Source organism: Notolepis coatsorum, assembly GCF_963971535.1.
Source record: "Notolepis coatsorum genome assembly, chromosome: 15".
NCBI classification, from domain to species: Eukaryota; Metazoa; Chordata; class Actinopteri; order Aulopiformes; family Paralepididae; genus Notolepis; species Notolepis coatsorum.
The window spans coordinates 85,743,132-85,758,934 of record NC_140179.1 but is presented as its reverse complement, the minus strand read 5'-3'; the positions used below and the strand labels follow the sequence as shown (position 1 = coordinate 85,758,934).

The 15,803-nt window shown below is 44.3% G+C and overlaps 1 protein-coding gene across 1 annotated transcript in view; it reads right to left on the bottom strand.

The window, feature by feature from the left end:
- Window positions 1–8,462: 8,462 nt before the first annotated feature.
- The window catches only part of cpm (carboxypeptidase M), a 61,916-nt gene continuing 54,575 nt past the window's right edge, over window positions 8,463–15,803 (bottom strand). Inside the window, exons 9-10 of the mRNA XM_084330356.1 lie at window positions 13,334–13,482; window positions 8,463–10,959 (exon numbers count right to left, since the gene is read on the bottom strand). Coding sequence (XP_084186482.1) covers window positions 10,705–10,959; window positions 13,334–13,482 — 404 coding nt within the window. The 3' untranslated portion in view covers window positions 8,463–10,704. The remainder of the gene's footprint in view (window positions 10,960–13,333; window positions 13,483–15,803) is intronic.

The window sequence follows — 15,803 nt, the reverse complement described above, 5'->3', positions numbered from 1 at the left end:
GTCCCTGAACACGTTGGGTAGAACTGGAAAGCTGAGACCCAATGTGGATCCAATGAGCTCAACTGTTCATGTGTGACTGTTAGCCCCCATAGCAGCCATTTCATTGTAGTGAGACGACCACTAGTCGTTTTAGTAATAACTTAGTATAATTACATAGTAGTTAGAGACCGTTTAGTAATTACTAAAACTTCAGTTTTACTTATCAACCTCAGTTTTTCACGAGGTGTCTGAACCAGAACGTGTAAAGTTTGGCCTGTTTTGCAAATTTTGAGAGATTCACTAAACGCAGCATTTGCAAGTTCTTTAATAATAACAGTTGATGTAATATTAAAGGATAATTCAAGGAATTTATTCATGTTATTACATGTAATGGTACAAGAGCCTTCTTTAATTGAAGTCTATCACTATCCATGGTTCTGGGATGTTGAGTTGTAGAACATTAAATTGAACAATACTCCCCCTAGTGGCAGAAAACTCACAGCGCAAAAAAGACAGGGTCTAATCAGGTTGGTCAGAATGGGCCTAATTACTCCCACCAGCTGAGTCAACTTGAACTCTGTGAGGTTTACAAGGAAATCTGTGGTGGGAGCGGACCTGGACAGTCTTGAGGTGGTGGCAGATGGGGAGGACGAGGAGGAAGCTGTATGCTATCCTTGAGAACGCCAGATCTGTTCTTGTGGCTCTGGGTGTTTGTCCAAATACTGTCGGCAGCCAACTCTCTCTCTCTGTCTCTCTCTTTATCTCTCTGTCTCTTTCTCTCTCTCTCTCTGTCTCTCTCTGTCTCCCGGAGTTGTGTCTGGAAATATTTTGTTGAATATTTCAATCATTCCTAACTTAATTTTTTTCTTTCTATCTGTTGTGAATAAAGAGTGTTAACAACTGGACTGAGCACATATTTGACTTCTAGCTGGGTGTCCTGTTAAGCCAAAAGGTCCCCTTATAAGGGGACCCTGCTTTTCTTTATCATAAATTGATCAATAGAGACCGTATTAGATCCCCATGTGGGGTATCATTGGAAAGCCACACTCATTGGCTACAACCCTGTCCAAACATTTTCGAGATCGCCAAATGATTGACGAGAGAGAGTCCCGGGAGTCGGGGTGGTAATGTGTACTTTGGCGCATGCCTCACATATCGGCATGTAACTCGAGAACCGCTGAACGGATTTTGTCACCTGAAAGGGCAATCGATAGGAAACAATAGGGCTTTAATTCTATCTATATAATAAATGCACACCCGAGCCGCTAGAGGTTGGCAAAGTGGCATCGCGAATCGTCCTCATGAGGGCCCCGGCCCACATGGATGTTAAGAGGTTAATGTTTTTTTTGTAGCCAAGAGTAAAGACCATAACTAGGGATGTCCGATATTATCGGCCGGCCGATATCGGCAGTAAAATGTGATATCGGAAAATATCGGTATCGGTTTAAAAACAATAACAATATTTGTTATATATATATCCAGTGAAATTATTAGTTACCTGAAATTATTCAGTTTTTTGGACGGGGAAACCCTGCATATATCGGTATCGGTTGATATCGGTATCGGAAATTAAGAGTTGGACAATATCGGAATATCGGTATCGGTAAAAAAGCCAATATCGAGCATCCCTAACCATAACCCTATCAAAACAGCAGTAAAAGTGTATATTTTCATTTTTACCAATGTTTTATACGATTTACCGAAAATAAGAATTTATCGAAAAAATGCTAATTATATCTCTTATCGTAAAACCGCAAGGAAATGACTAAATCCAGATTTAACCCGGCCATTGGAAAGAGGAGCCTTTTCCCTATCCATAGATGTATGATTTGGCCATAATAAGGTCATGGTCAAGTTCAAGGTCAAATATGAATTTATAATTAAAATCGATTATCATTTATTACTGTATCTACAAATCCTTCTGTTTAATCATCTTCCCTTTATTCATTTGCTTAGATTTTCTTTACACTTGATCTCAAGAAGGTGGTGAATGAGCTCAGTGAGCGAAATCAAAATAGCCTTAATGTTTTCATGGTGTTATTCACCGGCACAGATGCAAAAATAAATTATAATTTATATTCTCCCTTTTTTTCTTTTTTAAATCTTTAAATTTTACCAGTGGGTAATGGCCACTAGATTAATTTTTTGGTACACATCAGGTAACAAAGTGAGCAGAAGTTGGGGAGGAAAGAGGGGGGAAGGAGAGAAAGAGGGAAGGGGAAGGGGTGGGGTGACAAAAAGAGAGGAGAGAAGAAGAAAACATAAAAGATAAAATAAAAGACAAACAAAAATAAGATTAAATAATAAAAACAAGGACAAAATAAAATTTAAATTAAGAAAAAAAAAAAAGGGGGGGGGACGACATCACATAGGGTCAGACATAAGACAGAACATAAAACAATAATACAATATATCAGACAGGCTAACGGTTGTTCCTGGGGAGGATCCTTTACATTAGATCGTTATTACTTTTAGCAGAAGTCAGATCGTGTGTGTTTGACGTATTCTGTCCATTTCGACCAGATCCGGTAGAACTTCTCCTGCTGAATTTGTATTGAAAATGACATCTTTTCCATTAGATGTCATGAGTTACGTCTATCCAATCATCTACTGTAGGTGCCTCTGGTTTTAACCATCTTCTTGTGATAGCTTTCTTGCTTGCTATCAGAAGTATCATTATCAATTTTTTGTCGTTGAAGTCCCATTTTTCATAGGGAATATTTCCTAGGTATAGGGTGTCAAATTTGAAGGGGATGTCAATCTCAAAAATTGCTTCTAGGTTCTTGTGTATCTCTTGCCAGTATGGTACCAGGGTTTGGCATTCCCAGAATATATGTGAATGATTGGCTTCGTTTAGCCCACAGGATCGCCAGCATTTTTCCCCGGTCCCCTGATGTTTTTTTTGCCATGGGGTGATAAAAAACCTTACTAGGTTCTTCCAGCCAAATTCCCTTCAGTTGTTTGAGCCTGTTGTTTCCCATTGTTGTGTACATAATCTGTCCCATACCTCTCCTGAGATTGACATATTTCGTTCTTTTTCCCATTTCTCCTTTATGTACATTGTGTTAGTTGATTTCGATTTGGACTGGCAGAGTCCTCCGTATATTCTGGAGACGATCCTATTACATTTTGATGATTTGACTGCTGATGTAAACACTTCCCTGATTTCTTGTTCTCCCGTTCCTATTTCTCCCACTAAATTTTGATTGAAGTAATGTCGTACCTGCAGGTATCTAAAGAAATCTTTTTGCTCCAGTCCGTGTCTTCTCTGTAGTGATTCGAAGCTCTGAAACACCCCTTTGTGGACAAAAGTAGAATAATTTGTTAGGCCTTTATCTGTCCATACTTTGAATCTGCCATCTGATTTATTTGGGGGGAAATTGGAATCGAATGCACACCATCTCAACATTCTGAGCGGACCCTTCACTCCACACAGCTTGATCGTGTCCTGCCAGATTCTCAGTGCTACATTAATCAATTTTTTTCTTTTTCTTTCATGTTGTCTATTAATTTGTTATCTGCCACTATTGCTGCTAGTGGGACCCCGTCTGTCATTTCGCTTTCAATTTCCTTCCATCTTGCTGAGTACGATGGGGCGCACCAGCAAACTGTTGGCCTCAGTTGGGCTGCATAGAAGTAGTCCCGTAAGCAGGGTAGGTTTATTCCCCCTTTTTCTTTTCTTGTCTGTAGCGTTTTGTATCTGATTCTGGGTTTTTTCCCCTGCCAGAGGAATCTTGATATTAGTCTATCCCATTCCATGAATTGCTTAGTGGGTATCTCCACTGGGAGTGTCTGGAACAGGTATAGCAGTCTTGGTAAAATTTTCATCTTTATTGAGTCCACCCTGGAGGTTAAACTTAGGAAGGGGATGAGGCTCCATCTTAATATATCTGACTTTAGTTTTTCATTTAAAGGGCCGTAGTTGAGATAAAATATTTTTGAGATATCCCTTGGCAGGTTCACACCCAGGTATTTTAGTGAGTCTACATCCCATTTCAGATTGTATTTCCCTCTAATATGGTTGGGAGGGTTGTAGTTGAACGTCAGAATTTGAGTCTTCAGGATATTTAATTTATAACCTGAAAGCGTCCCATATACTTCTAGTACGTTCATTAGTTTTGGTATTGTCTGTGTGGGTTGCGTTAGGTACACCATGACATCATCTGCAAAAAGGCTTAGTTTATGTTCTCCGTCTGCCATGCCCACTCCTTTTATGTCAACATTTTGTCGTATCCATTGGCTCAGTGGTTCTATAAAAAGCGCGAACAGTCCTGGAGAAGCCGGACAACCCTGTCTAGTCCCGCGTTCTAGGGTGAAGGATTCAGATAGGTCCCCATTAATTTTGATCCTTGCAGTTGGTTTGTCATATAGGGCTTGAAAGGTTGCTATTATGGACTCATGAAAGCCAAATTTCTCTAATACCTTATATAAGAAGGACCACCTTACAGAGTCGAATGCTTTCTCTGCATCTAAACTTATTAGGGCTGCCTCTATTCCCGTTTGGTTGATGTGTCTAATAATGTGTAATGATCTTCTGATGTTGTCTTGTGTCAGCCTCTGTCTAATGAATCCTGTCTGGTCCAGGTGTATAAGGTTGGGTAGGATCTTATCTATTCTTTGTGATATAATAGATGTAAACAGTTTATATTCCAAGTTTAATACACTTACGGGGCGGTAGCTGCCACATTCCAGTTTGTCCTTCCCTTCCTTCGGGATGACTGAGATTATTGCTTCTCTCCAGGAGGGGGGATTTCTTTTTTTTCTAGTACCCAATTGAATGCCTTCAATAGAGTTGGGGTCAGTTGGTCTCTGAATGTTTTGTACCATTCTGCGGTGAAGCCATCTGTGCCCGGGGATTTATTTGTTTTTAATCTAGAAATTGCAGTGTGTAAATCCTCTATTGTTATTTCGTTTATCAAATTTTTATTTTGCTCTATTGTGACTTTGGGTAGGACTAGAGGAGAGGAATGTCGCAATCTGGAAGTTGTTGTCTATTTTAGGTTGGGAGTACAGAGTTTTATAGAACTTTTCGAAGTTCTGTTGGATTTTGTCTTGCCTACATTCAATTGTTCCTGTGACGGGGTTCCTTATTTTATATATTGCATTATCTGCTTGTTGTTTCCTTAATCTGTATGATAGGGGTTTCAGTGATTCTCCTTTTTTTCATTACAATTTACTCAACCCTAGTAACAGACACAATATTTCTGACACTCGAAATACATACCCCCAGGTCCCTAGATGTTCCTAGATACCAAGAACATGCAAATGGCCTTGTAGAAGTGGAGCAATCTTCCACTTACTTAGGCATGTACCTTTAGGCGAAATGTCTGAAAATAGGGCTACAGCTTAACAGGTTAAAAGCAGAACACTACTCCATTTAAGATTATTTTATTTAATTTGTTCAAATGTTCGAGTTCAAGTTTTGTTTTATTTGTCACATATAAGGTCAGGCACGTGCACACATAGAGGCCAAGGGGTGCCTGAGCACCTGCCTTTTTGAGCCTCATCAAAAAAGTGCAATTTTTTTTTTTTTTTTATAACTGTTACGCATATAGACTGCCCTTCCAACTGAAAAATGTCAGGATAGAATCAAAATATTAGGTAAAGAGAGAGAGATACCCCATATTCCATTGCAGTTTGCACGGCCTCCTCAGCATGCCTCTCCGCGGCTATATGTTTTATGCATAGCGTGGGTGGTGATGATGATCATGATAGAAACCGCTGTTGAATGCTGGTATTACACTCATTGAGGGACACAAAGAAGTCAAGTCCGATGGGATTTGGGAATCTCAAATACAAATCGGGATTGGAATAAAAAATGCATTTATATTAAACAATACAGAATATACAGCACTTCTTGGGGTCTGTAGGGTAAGCACTTATTCCCTCCCCCCTGAACATTTATGGAGATGTATGGGCCTTTTAAGTCAGTGATAAAAGTGTCTTTCAAGGATAAGTGAGCTCCTGCACTGATTATTATAGTTCAATATTCAATATTTGATACCCAAAACCCCCCAAAAACCATAAAAAGGGGGCCCCCCGCCCGAAAAGGGCCCTTAAAAATCGCGCTCGCGCACTATGCGCGCTCGCTTAATATATATACACAAGTGTAGTGCCCTTTTCAGCCTTTGAGCACCTGCCCCTCTAAAGTCCTGTGCACGTCCCTGTATAAGGTACATTATAGTTAAATGCTTGGTTCTGTATGACCCTCCTGAAATTGTGCTTCATGTATTATTCTTTTGGCCAAGGACATGCAGGGGCGACAGTGGCTCAGGAGGTAGAGTGGCGATCAAAAAACCTTTGATTTATAGTCCGTTTTGTGTTATGCCGCATATATTTTGTGAATTTGTAGCGTCCCCTAGTGGTCAATTTTAATGAGATCTTCAGGGTAGGTTTCGGGTAGTTATTATCTGGACATATCCTGCAAATGTTGTGATGATTGGCCTAACTGCTGTTGATTTGCATCAATGTATGTGCTAAGCCACGCCTTTTTGAAGTTTATTGGTTAATAACTAAGAAATATATCAACAATACTTCAATACTAACTGTAATAGGCTTCTTCCAATAATGATCCACAGACAATTTGGTAGCAATCGGACATACGGTTTAGGAGATGTCAAAATCCAAAATGGCTTTATGGGTCCTTGAGGCAAATCTGTAGAGTGAATATAGATGGATGTCTGTACCAGTTTCGTGTAAATCTGACTTATAGCGTAGGAGTTCTGACCTTTCAAAGTTAAAAAGTTTGACCTTTAATTATAGCGCCCCCTTTAGGCCAAGTGGGGTCATATTTAGTTGGAGAGCATTTACACACAACTTCCAATCAATGGATCAAAGTTCATGTTGCTAGCATTTACCATCTCACAGGAATTTCCAAAAGCATTTCTAAAAAAAGAAAGAAAAGGAAATTCACACAAAAACAATAGGGTTTCTGCACTTCGTGCTTGAAACCCTAATAAACTATACTGTGGATTATAGATCCTTTGATGGATGGAGGGAAAAACCACTATGGATATGGATTATGACCACCTCTACCACCAGAGGGAGTCCTAATGAGAGTCATGAGTCTGGAGTCTCTCACAACCACAATCTCTGTGTCCATCCCTGTTCAGATGTCCTTGAGCAAGGCACTAGGAGCTGCCCAGTACAACCACAGTCTGACACTGTTGACCACTAGGAGCTGCCCAGTACAACCACAGTCTGATGCTGTTGACCACTAGGAGCTGCCCAGTACAACCACAGTCTGACACTGTTGACCACTAGGAACTGCCCAGTACAACCAGTCTGACGCTGTTGACCACTAGGAGCTGCCCAGTACAACCACAGTCTGACACTGTTGACCACTAGGAGCTGCCCAGTACAACCACAGTCTGACACTGTTGACCACTAGGAGCTGCCCAGTACAACCAGTCTGACACTGTTGACCACTAGGAGCTGCCCAGTACAACCACAGTCTGACGCTGTTGACCACTAGGAGCTGCCCAGTACAACCACAGTCTGACACTGTTGACCACTAGGAGCTGCCCAGTACAACCACAGTCTGACGCTGTTGACCACTAGGAGCTGCCCAGTACAACCACAGTCTGACACTGTTGACCACTAGGAGCTGCCCAGTACAACCAGTCTGACAGTTGACCACTAGGAGCTGCCCAGTGCAACCAGTCTGACAGTTGACCACTAGGAGCTGCCCAGTACAACCACAGTCTGACACTGTTGACCACTAGGAGCTGCCCAGTACACCCACAGTCTGACACTGTTAACCACTAGGAGCTGCCCAGTACAACCACAGTCTGACGCTGTTGACCACTAGGAGCTGCCCAGTACAACCACAGTCTGACACTGTTGACCACTAGGAGCTGCCCAGTACAACCAGTCTGACAGTTGACCACTAGGAGCTGCCCAGTACAACCAGTCTGACAGTTGACCACTAGGAGCTGCCCAGTACACCCACAGTCTGACACTGTTGACCACTAGGAGCTGCCCAGTACAACCACAGTCTGACACTGTTGACCACTAGGAGCTGCCCAGTACAACCAGTCTGACACTGTTGACCACTAGGAGCTGCCCAGTACAACCAGTCTGACACTGTTGACCACTAGGAGCTGCCCAGTACAACCACAGTCTGACACTGTTGACCACTAGGAGCTGCCCAGTACAACCACAGTCTGACACTGTTGACCACTAGGAGCTGCCCAGTACAACCAGTCTGACACTGTAGACCACTAGGAGCTGCCCAGTACAACCACAGTCTGACACTGTTGACCACTAGGAGCTGCCCAGTACAACCACAGTCTGACACTGTTGACCACTAGGAGCTGCCCAGTACAACCAGTCTGACACTGTGATACTGTAGCTAATGACCATCCTAACTAAACTGCCTTGCTCAAGGGCACCTCTGCTATAGTTTTGTATTTGAACCAGCACCCTTCCAATCACAAGTCTGCTTCTCTAAACCCCTAGACCACAGACAGACAGACATCATGGACTTATAAAACTCTTTATTATTCAAATGTGACCTTGTGATAAAAAATACCAACAACGTAAAATCATACCATAATATACACAACAGTGCAAAAACACAGTATTGGCTCGTGTGTTTGTGCAAGAAGGGCAAGGAAGACGTGTGAAAAACTGTAGAATTATACAACAATTTGCAAACAAGAAGATCACGTCTGTGTAGTCCACCTAGGGCACTTCTTCTTACGGTCCTTGGCTCCATGTATACTAGGTAGGGTACATCTGTGACCAGTGTCCTGTGTGTATGTATCTATCTGCAGTTCATTAGAGCCGTCACATCTGTACAGATGATCTGTTTAAACCTGAGAAGACGCGTCGCTGTGTCAGTGCTGCTGTGATGTCACCGTGATGTCACCGTGATACATACATACAACGCAGAGCCAAAATAGTGGCGGCGCGACTGCAGACAAAGTCAACGGAAAGACGCAGACAGAGGTGAAGTCAATGAACAAAAAAACGCAGACAGAAGGCAAACGGACGCAGCTTCGCGTCAGACGTGACGTATCATCACAACAGATATGAAACAAGCGGTTAGGTGGCGTAGCGGAGATTGCGTTCGTCACCAACCCCGGAGGGGTTGTCACCAGCTTGGCTGGCCGTTCACACTAATACAATTGGCAGTATTAGAGGGTGGGAGAAGCTGGCGGGGTGGGTCCGGGTCGTTGTAAACAGCGACTCCTACAGTTCGGTCGGGGCGCCTGCTAAGCGCGGATAGGACCTGAGTGGGATAGTGTGATCCTTCCACACGCTACGCCCTCTCGGGGAGGATCCGCGCTGCCAGGTGAAAAGAAGCGGTGATTGGCTGGACGTGTGTCGGAGGAAGCACGTGATAGCCTCCACTCTCCCAGATGATATGACTGTGGGGGGTAAGTGCGCAGCGACCAGGAAGGGGATTGGGAATTGGCATAACGACTAACATTGGGATGGGAGAAAATCGGAGGAAAATGGAGGGGGAAAAAGATTAAAAAAAAAAAAAAACAGATATGAAACACACTGCTGCGGACACTCTGTAGCCTCTACATATTCAATAGGTTACATTTAGAAATGGTCACACTGTTGAGACCAAAACACACTAGCGTGTCTTCGCACCAGTTTTTGTACAGAGGGACAATATTTCTCGTGGTGTTTCATCTGAACGTACCGTGTGACACACGGGAAATACTATGAAGCTGATATAACTTAAAGTGACAGAATGTCGTTTGGCTGGAACACCGTAGAATCTTAGATCACACTCGGGGAGCTGATGTGTTGCCGTAGCAACAGTCTCTGTTCCATACGACCTCATAAAGACTCTCAACGTCATCAAAGGTCGGGGGAAGCACTGCTGTTTGTTGGGTTGATCTCTATAAAGTGGGCTGGATGTGGTTCCATATCGCTCCGATCCTTCTTTACAGAGCCGTCTTGTTTTACAGACCCAAGACCCCCAAGAGAAAAGAGTAACCAGTCTGGTCCGGTCCAGTCCAGGGGGTCTTGGTATGTTCCCGTGTTCCTGGGCTGACCTATAGGCAGTCTGGTCCGGTCCAGTCCAGGGGGTCTTGGTATGTTCCCGTGTTCCTGAGCTGACCTATAGGCAGTCTGGTCCGGTCCAGTCCAGGGGGTCTTGGTATGTTCCCGTGTTCCTGGGCTGACCTATAGGCAGTCTGGTCCGGTCCAGTCCAGGGGGTCTTGGTATGTTCCCGTGTTCCTGAGCTGACCTATAGGCAGTCTGGTCCGGTCCAGTCCAGGGGGTCTTGGTATGTTCCCGTGTTCCTGGGCTGACCTATAGGCAGTCTGGTCCGGTCCAGTCCAGGGGGTCTTGGTATGTTCCCGTGTTCCTGGGCTGACCTATAGGCAGTCTGGTCCGGTCCAGTCCAGGGGGTCTTGGTATGTTCCCGTGTTCCTGGGCTGACCTATAGGTAGTCTGGTCCGGTCCAGTCCAGGGGGTCTTGGTATGTTCCCGTGTTCCTGGGCTGACCTATAGGCAGTCTGGTCCGGTCCAGTCCAGGGGGTCTTGGTATGTTCCCGTGTTCCTGGGCTGACCTATAGGTAGTCTGGTCCGGTCCAGTCCAGGGGGTCTTGGTATGTTCCCGTGTTCCTGGGCTGACCTATAGGCAGTCTGGTCCGGTCCAGTCCAGGGGGTCTTGGTATGTTCCCGTGTTCCTGGGCTGACCTATAGGCAGGAGGGTTCCTACTGAGAGTGACTGAACTGACCCAGGATCTGTGTGTCTGTTAAAGCAGTGTGGTGACCAGTCCTAAGCCCAGCACTAGGTTCCTCCAGGGAGGTGATATCGTGGCCCCTGTCCCCTCTAGAGGCCCCCACATCTGGCTGTGGTTGCAGGGGGCGGTAGTAGGGGTGCCGAGGGCGGGGCTTGTTGTCACGGCAGCCCGCTGTAGCAGGAAGTCGTACGTGAGGGCGGAGAAAGTCTCGGGACCGTATGGAACACTGAGGGTTTTGGTCAGAACATCGTGGCCTGGAAACGTCACCTGTCAAAAAAAACACACACAGCAGACTAGACAGAAGTCCAGACTAGAAACTAGAGATTTTAAACTTAAGAGTTTGATTTAAAACATTCCCAGAAAAGGTTGATGGAGCAACGCTTCCAACGTTCAGCTGATCAGCCTGATAACAGGGAGCCCGCTGTGAGAATGAGACGTGCCTCCTTAAACACACTCTGGACCACCCACCATGGTGTGTGTGTGTGTGTGTGTGTGTGTGTGTGTGTGTGTGTGTGTGTGTGTGTGTGTGTGTGTGTGTGTGTGTGCGTGCGTGTTTGTGTGTATAATGTGTGTATGTGTGTTGCTGTGTTCTCATCGTTATGTAAATAAACAGTAGTTCTGGTTAAGTGGCTGAAGTCTAAACCCTGGGAGCTCATTGGCTGAGCTGGAGGTTCCCACACAGTGACTCCATGACATCATAACAACAACATCACAACAACAGCATAATAACAACATGACCCTGACGAGACACCATGACAACTCTATTCACATCAGGGAATATATTCTTTATCAGTATTAGTCTATATATGTTGGGGCTGAAATAATTCTAAATAATTTAAAGTAATGAGATTATTTAGGATGAAGTTATTAATATTAAATCTGTTTATTAATCATGTAATCAGTAATCTGCTGGTTTATCCTCTCCCACCATGGTCCTCAGGAGATGGCGACTAGATGACTTGACTAGATCATCAAGATGTTTCCTCTAATCTGTGGTTATGATTAAAAAAGATATATTGCCCAGAAAGTCGTCATGGGGCTATCCCATGCCCTATAAGTAGGGACCCCTTATACCCTATAAGGGGCCTTAATTGGTTTGACCTGTTCCCCACATGTGGTCATGCGGCCAAACATTTAGTTTAGGCCTTTGGCCTAGTTTGTTTTGTTATGTTGTTTTGTAATACAGACACCTTTGTTTAAAAGCATAACATGTTATGTAGAATTAAAGTACATAACATTTGTTTATAAATACCGTTTGTGTTAGGCAGCTGGGTGGCGCAGTGGGCAAGGCGCTCGCCACCAACGCAGGAGATACTGGTATCGAGCCCAGCTCTCGGCGTTGCTTCCGGCTTGGCCGGCCGTCGTACTAACACAATTGGCAGTGTTAGGGGTGGGAAAGCCGGTGGGTGGGTCCTGGTCGTTGTAATCAGCGACTCCTACAGTTCGGTCGGGGCACCTGCTCAGTGAGGAAAGGATCTAAGGGGGGTAGTGTGATCCTTCCACACGTTACACCCTCTCAGTGAGAGTCCGCGCTGCCAGGTGAAAAGAAGCGGTTGATTGGCTACACATGTGTCGGAGGAAGCACGTGATAGCCTCCACTCTCCCAGATGATCTGACTGTGGGGGGTAGGTGCGCAGCGACCAGGAAGGGGATTGGGAATTGGCATGACGACTAACATTGGGATGGGAGAAAAATGGAGGAAAAAGGAGGGGGAAAAAGATTAAAAAAAAAAAAAAAAAAAAAAAAAAAAAACGTTTGTCTGTGCTCCCACTTGGTTCCTTGTAGGATCTCTGGCCAGTGTTCTATATATATCTATGTCTCTGGCTGCCAAACCAGAACTGGGAGAGGCCAGGGCCTTTTCTGGAGGGGAGATTTGGAAGGAACCAAGTGTGGTAGAGTACAGGGGGGGGGGTCATAATGAGAAGGGAATAGGCTTATGAAGCGCCCTAAACACTGTGTTTGGTGATGATAGAGCATAATGGAGTGATGTATCCATGTTGTCCAGAGTTATTGGATGTGTAAATTGATGTCTGTATTGATTAATTAATTGTTGTGTTTTTGGTTTGTCCCTGTAGGAGGAGCTTCCAGCATAAAGCCAGGGATGGAGGCTCCTCTCGGGGAGAAGTAGAGACAGGCTTGGAAGCGAGACACAGCCGTACTAAGACCTAGTTCCCTTAGCCAAGGGCCTAGTTGTTGATATTTGTTAATAGAAAGTTTAATCATTTTGTATTATTTTTTGTATTTATGTTAAAATATGGTTTTTGCCCGTCTTTCCCACTGGGGAGCAAAAGAACAAGGAGAATAAAAAAACAACCACCGGGGTGATGACAACCTGACTCTGACTGCATTTTTCCATCGGTTTGGCCACATCCTCACAAGGAGAAAAGACTCGTCTGACTGTAATGACCATGCATCACCACCAGATGTCACTGTCTCACATGTTATAACCAGTCTGTAAGGGTTTTAACTTCAACAAACAACATTATTTCAGAACATCCATCGGCCTCCAAGAGGAGCTGAGTTTATATGTATCTACCTTACTAGTTGTTTCCAGTTCATGCGCCCTTATTTAAAGACAAGGAATGCGTCACATGAGCACTGATGGTGAGGTGTGTGTGTGTGTGTGTGTATATATTTGTACCTTGAATGTATAGTCTCCGGTCAGCAGCAGTCTGTAATATTCTCCATGTCGGTCTGTTCTGAATGGACACAAGTTGTTTCGACCCAAAACCTCCACCAATGCATTCTGAACCGGAACCCCTGACCCATCTAACACACGACCTTTGACCCCTAGAGAGGGGGAGAGAGAGAGAGAGAGACAGACAGACAGACAGATAGAGATGATGGATAGAGAGAGAGAGATGATGGAAAGATGAAACAGAGTAGAAAGACAGACAGACAGCGAGAGAGAGACAGAGATATTTATAAATTATTATTTGATGTATCATGATGTAGTTCATACTTCTTTAAACACACACACACACACACACACATACACACACACACACACACACACACACACACACACACACACACACACACACAATATGTTCCATCATTACATATTGATAGAGGCTCAGGTGTCAGAGCAGGGTTTCAGCTACATGGTGTAGAGCTGATCCAGGTTGGTCCTAGTAGTGAGAGAGAAGACAGGACTCCTTCCTTGTCTTGTCCTTAAGCAGCATTAGAGACAGGACTAAGTCCTTGTCTTGTCCTTAAGCAGCATTAGAGACAGGACTAAGTCCTTGTCTTGTCCTTAAGCAGCATTAAAGACACGACTAAGTCCTTGTCTTGTCCTTAAGCAGCATTTTTTTTTTTTTGATCCACTTTTTCTCCCATTTTTCCATATTTTCTCCCATCCCAATTTCGTATCATCCAATTCAACCCTCCCCTGTCACGGACGCTGTTTCTTGCCTCCCACAAGCCGGCTGCAATGTGGACTAAGTCATACATAGCACAAGTCCCCTCCGGTACTTGAGGTAACAGCAGTCGCATCTTTTCACCTGCGCAGCTCCATCTCTCAGTGTCGAGGAGTAACGCGTGGGAGGCTCACGCTGCCCCCGACACTTCCTGATTCTACTGCGCAGGCGCACCAACCGACTTGTAGGAGTCGCTTGTTCACAACGTTCGATCCCCACCCTTCAGTTTTCCCTCCCCGTAATACGGCCAATGTGTATTACTGCGGACGACCAGCCAAACTGAAAAACAATGTGGAGAGCTGGATTCGAACACGCGAATCCTAGCGTCTCCACACTGGTGGCGAGTGCCTTGCCCACTACACCACCTAGCCGCCCGTCCTTAAGCAGCATTAAAGACACGACTAAGTCCTTGTCTTGTCCTTAAGCAGCATTAAAGACACGACTAACTCCTTGTCTTGTCCTTAAGCAGCATTAAAGACAGGACTAAGTCCTTGTCTTGTCCTTAAGCAGCATTAAAGACAGGACTAAGTCCTTGTCTTGTCCTTAAGCAGCATTAAAGACAGGACTAAGTCCTTGTCTTGTCCTTAAGCAGCATTAAAGACACGACTAAGTCCTTGTCTTGTCCTTAAGCAGCATTAAAGACAGGACTAAGTCCTTGTCTTGTCCTTAAGCAGCATTAAAGACAGGACTAAGTCCTTGTCTTGTCCTTAAGCAGCATTAAAGACAGGACTAAGTCCTTGTCTTGTCCTTAAGCAGCATTAGAGACACAACTAAGTCCTTGTCTTGTCCTTAAGCAGCATTAAAGACAGGACTAAGTCCTTGTCTTGTCCTTAAGCAGCATTAGAGACAGGACTAAGTCCTTGTCTTGTCCTTAAGCAGCATTAGAGACAGGACTAAGTCCTTGTCTTGTCCTTAAGCAGCATTAGAGACAGGACTAAGTCCTTGTCTTGTCCTTAAGCAGCATTAAAGACAGGACTAACTCCTTGTCTTGTCCTTAAGCAGCATTAAAGACAGGACTAACTCCTTGTCTTGTCCTTAAGCAGCATTAAAGACAGGACTAACTCCTTGTCTTGTCCTTAAGCAGCATTAAAGACAGGACTAAGTCCTTGTCTTGTCCTTAAGCAGCATTAAAGACACAACTAAGTCCTTGTCTTGTCCTTAAGCAGCATTAGAGACAGGACTAAGTCCTTGTCTTGTCCTTAAGCAGCATTAGAGACAGGACTAACTTCTTGTCTTGTCCTTAAGCAGCATTAAAGACAGGACTAACTCCTTGTCTTGTCCTTAAGCAGCATTAAAGACAGGACTAAGTCCTTGTCTTGTCCTTAAGCAGCATTAAAGACAGGACTAAGTCCTTGTCTTGTCCTTAAGCAGCATTAAAGACAGGACTAAGTCCTTGTCTTGTCCTTAAGCAGCATTAAAGACAGGACTAACTCCTTGTCTTGTCCTTAAGCAGCATTAAAGACAGGACTAACTCCTTGTCTTGTCCTTAAGCAGCATTAGAGACAGGACTAAGTCCTTGTCTTGTCCTTAAGCAGCATTAAAGACACAACTAACTCCTTGTCTTGTCCTTAAGCAGCATTAAAGACACGACTAAGTCCTTGGCTTGTCCTTAAGCAGCATTAAAGACACGACTAAGTCCTTGTCTTGTCCTTAAGCAGCATTAAAGACAGGACTATGTCCTTGTCTTGTCCT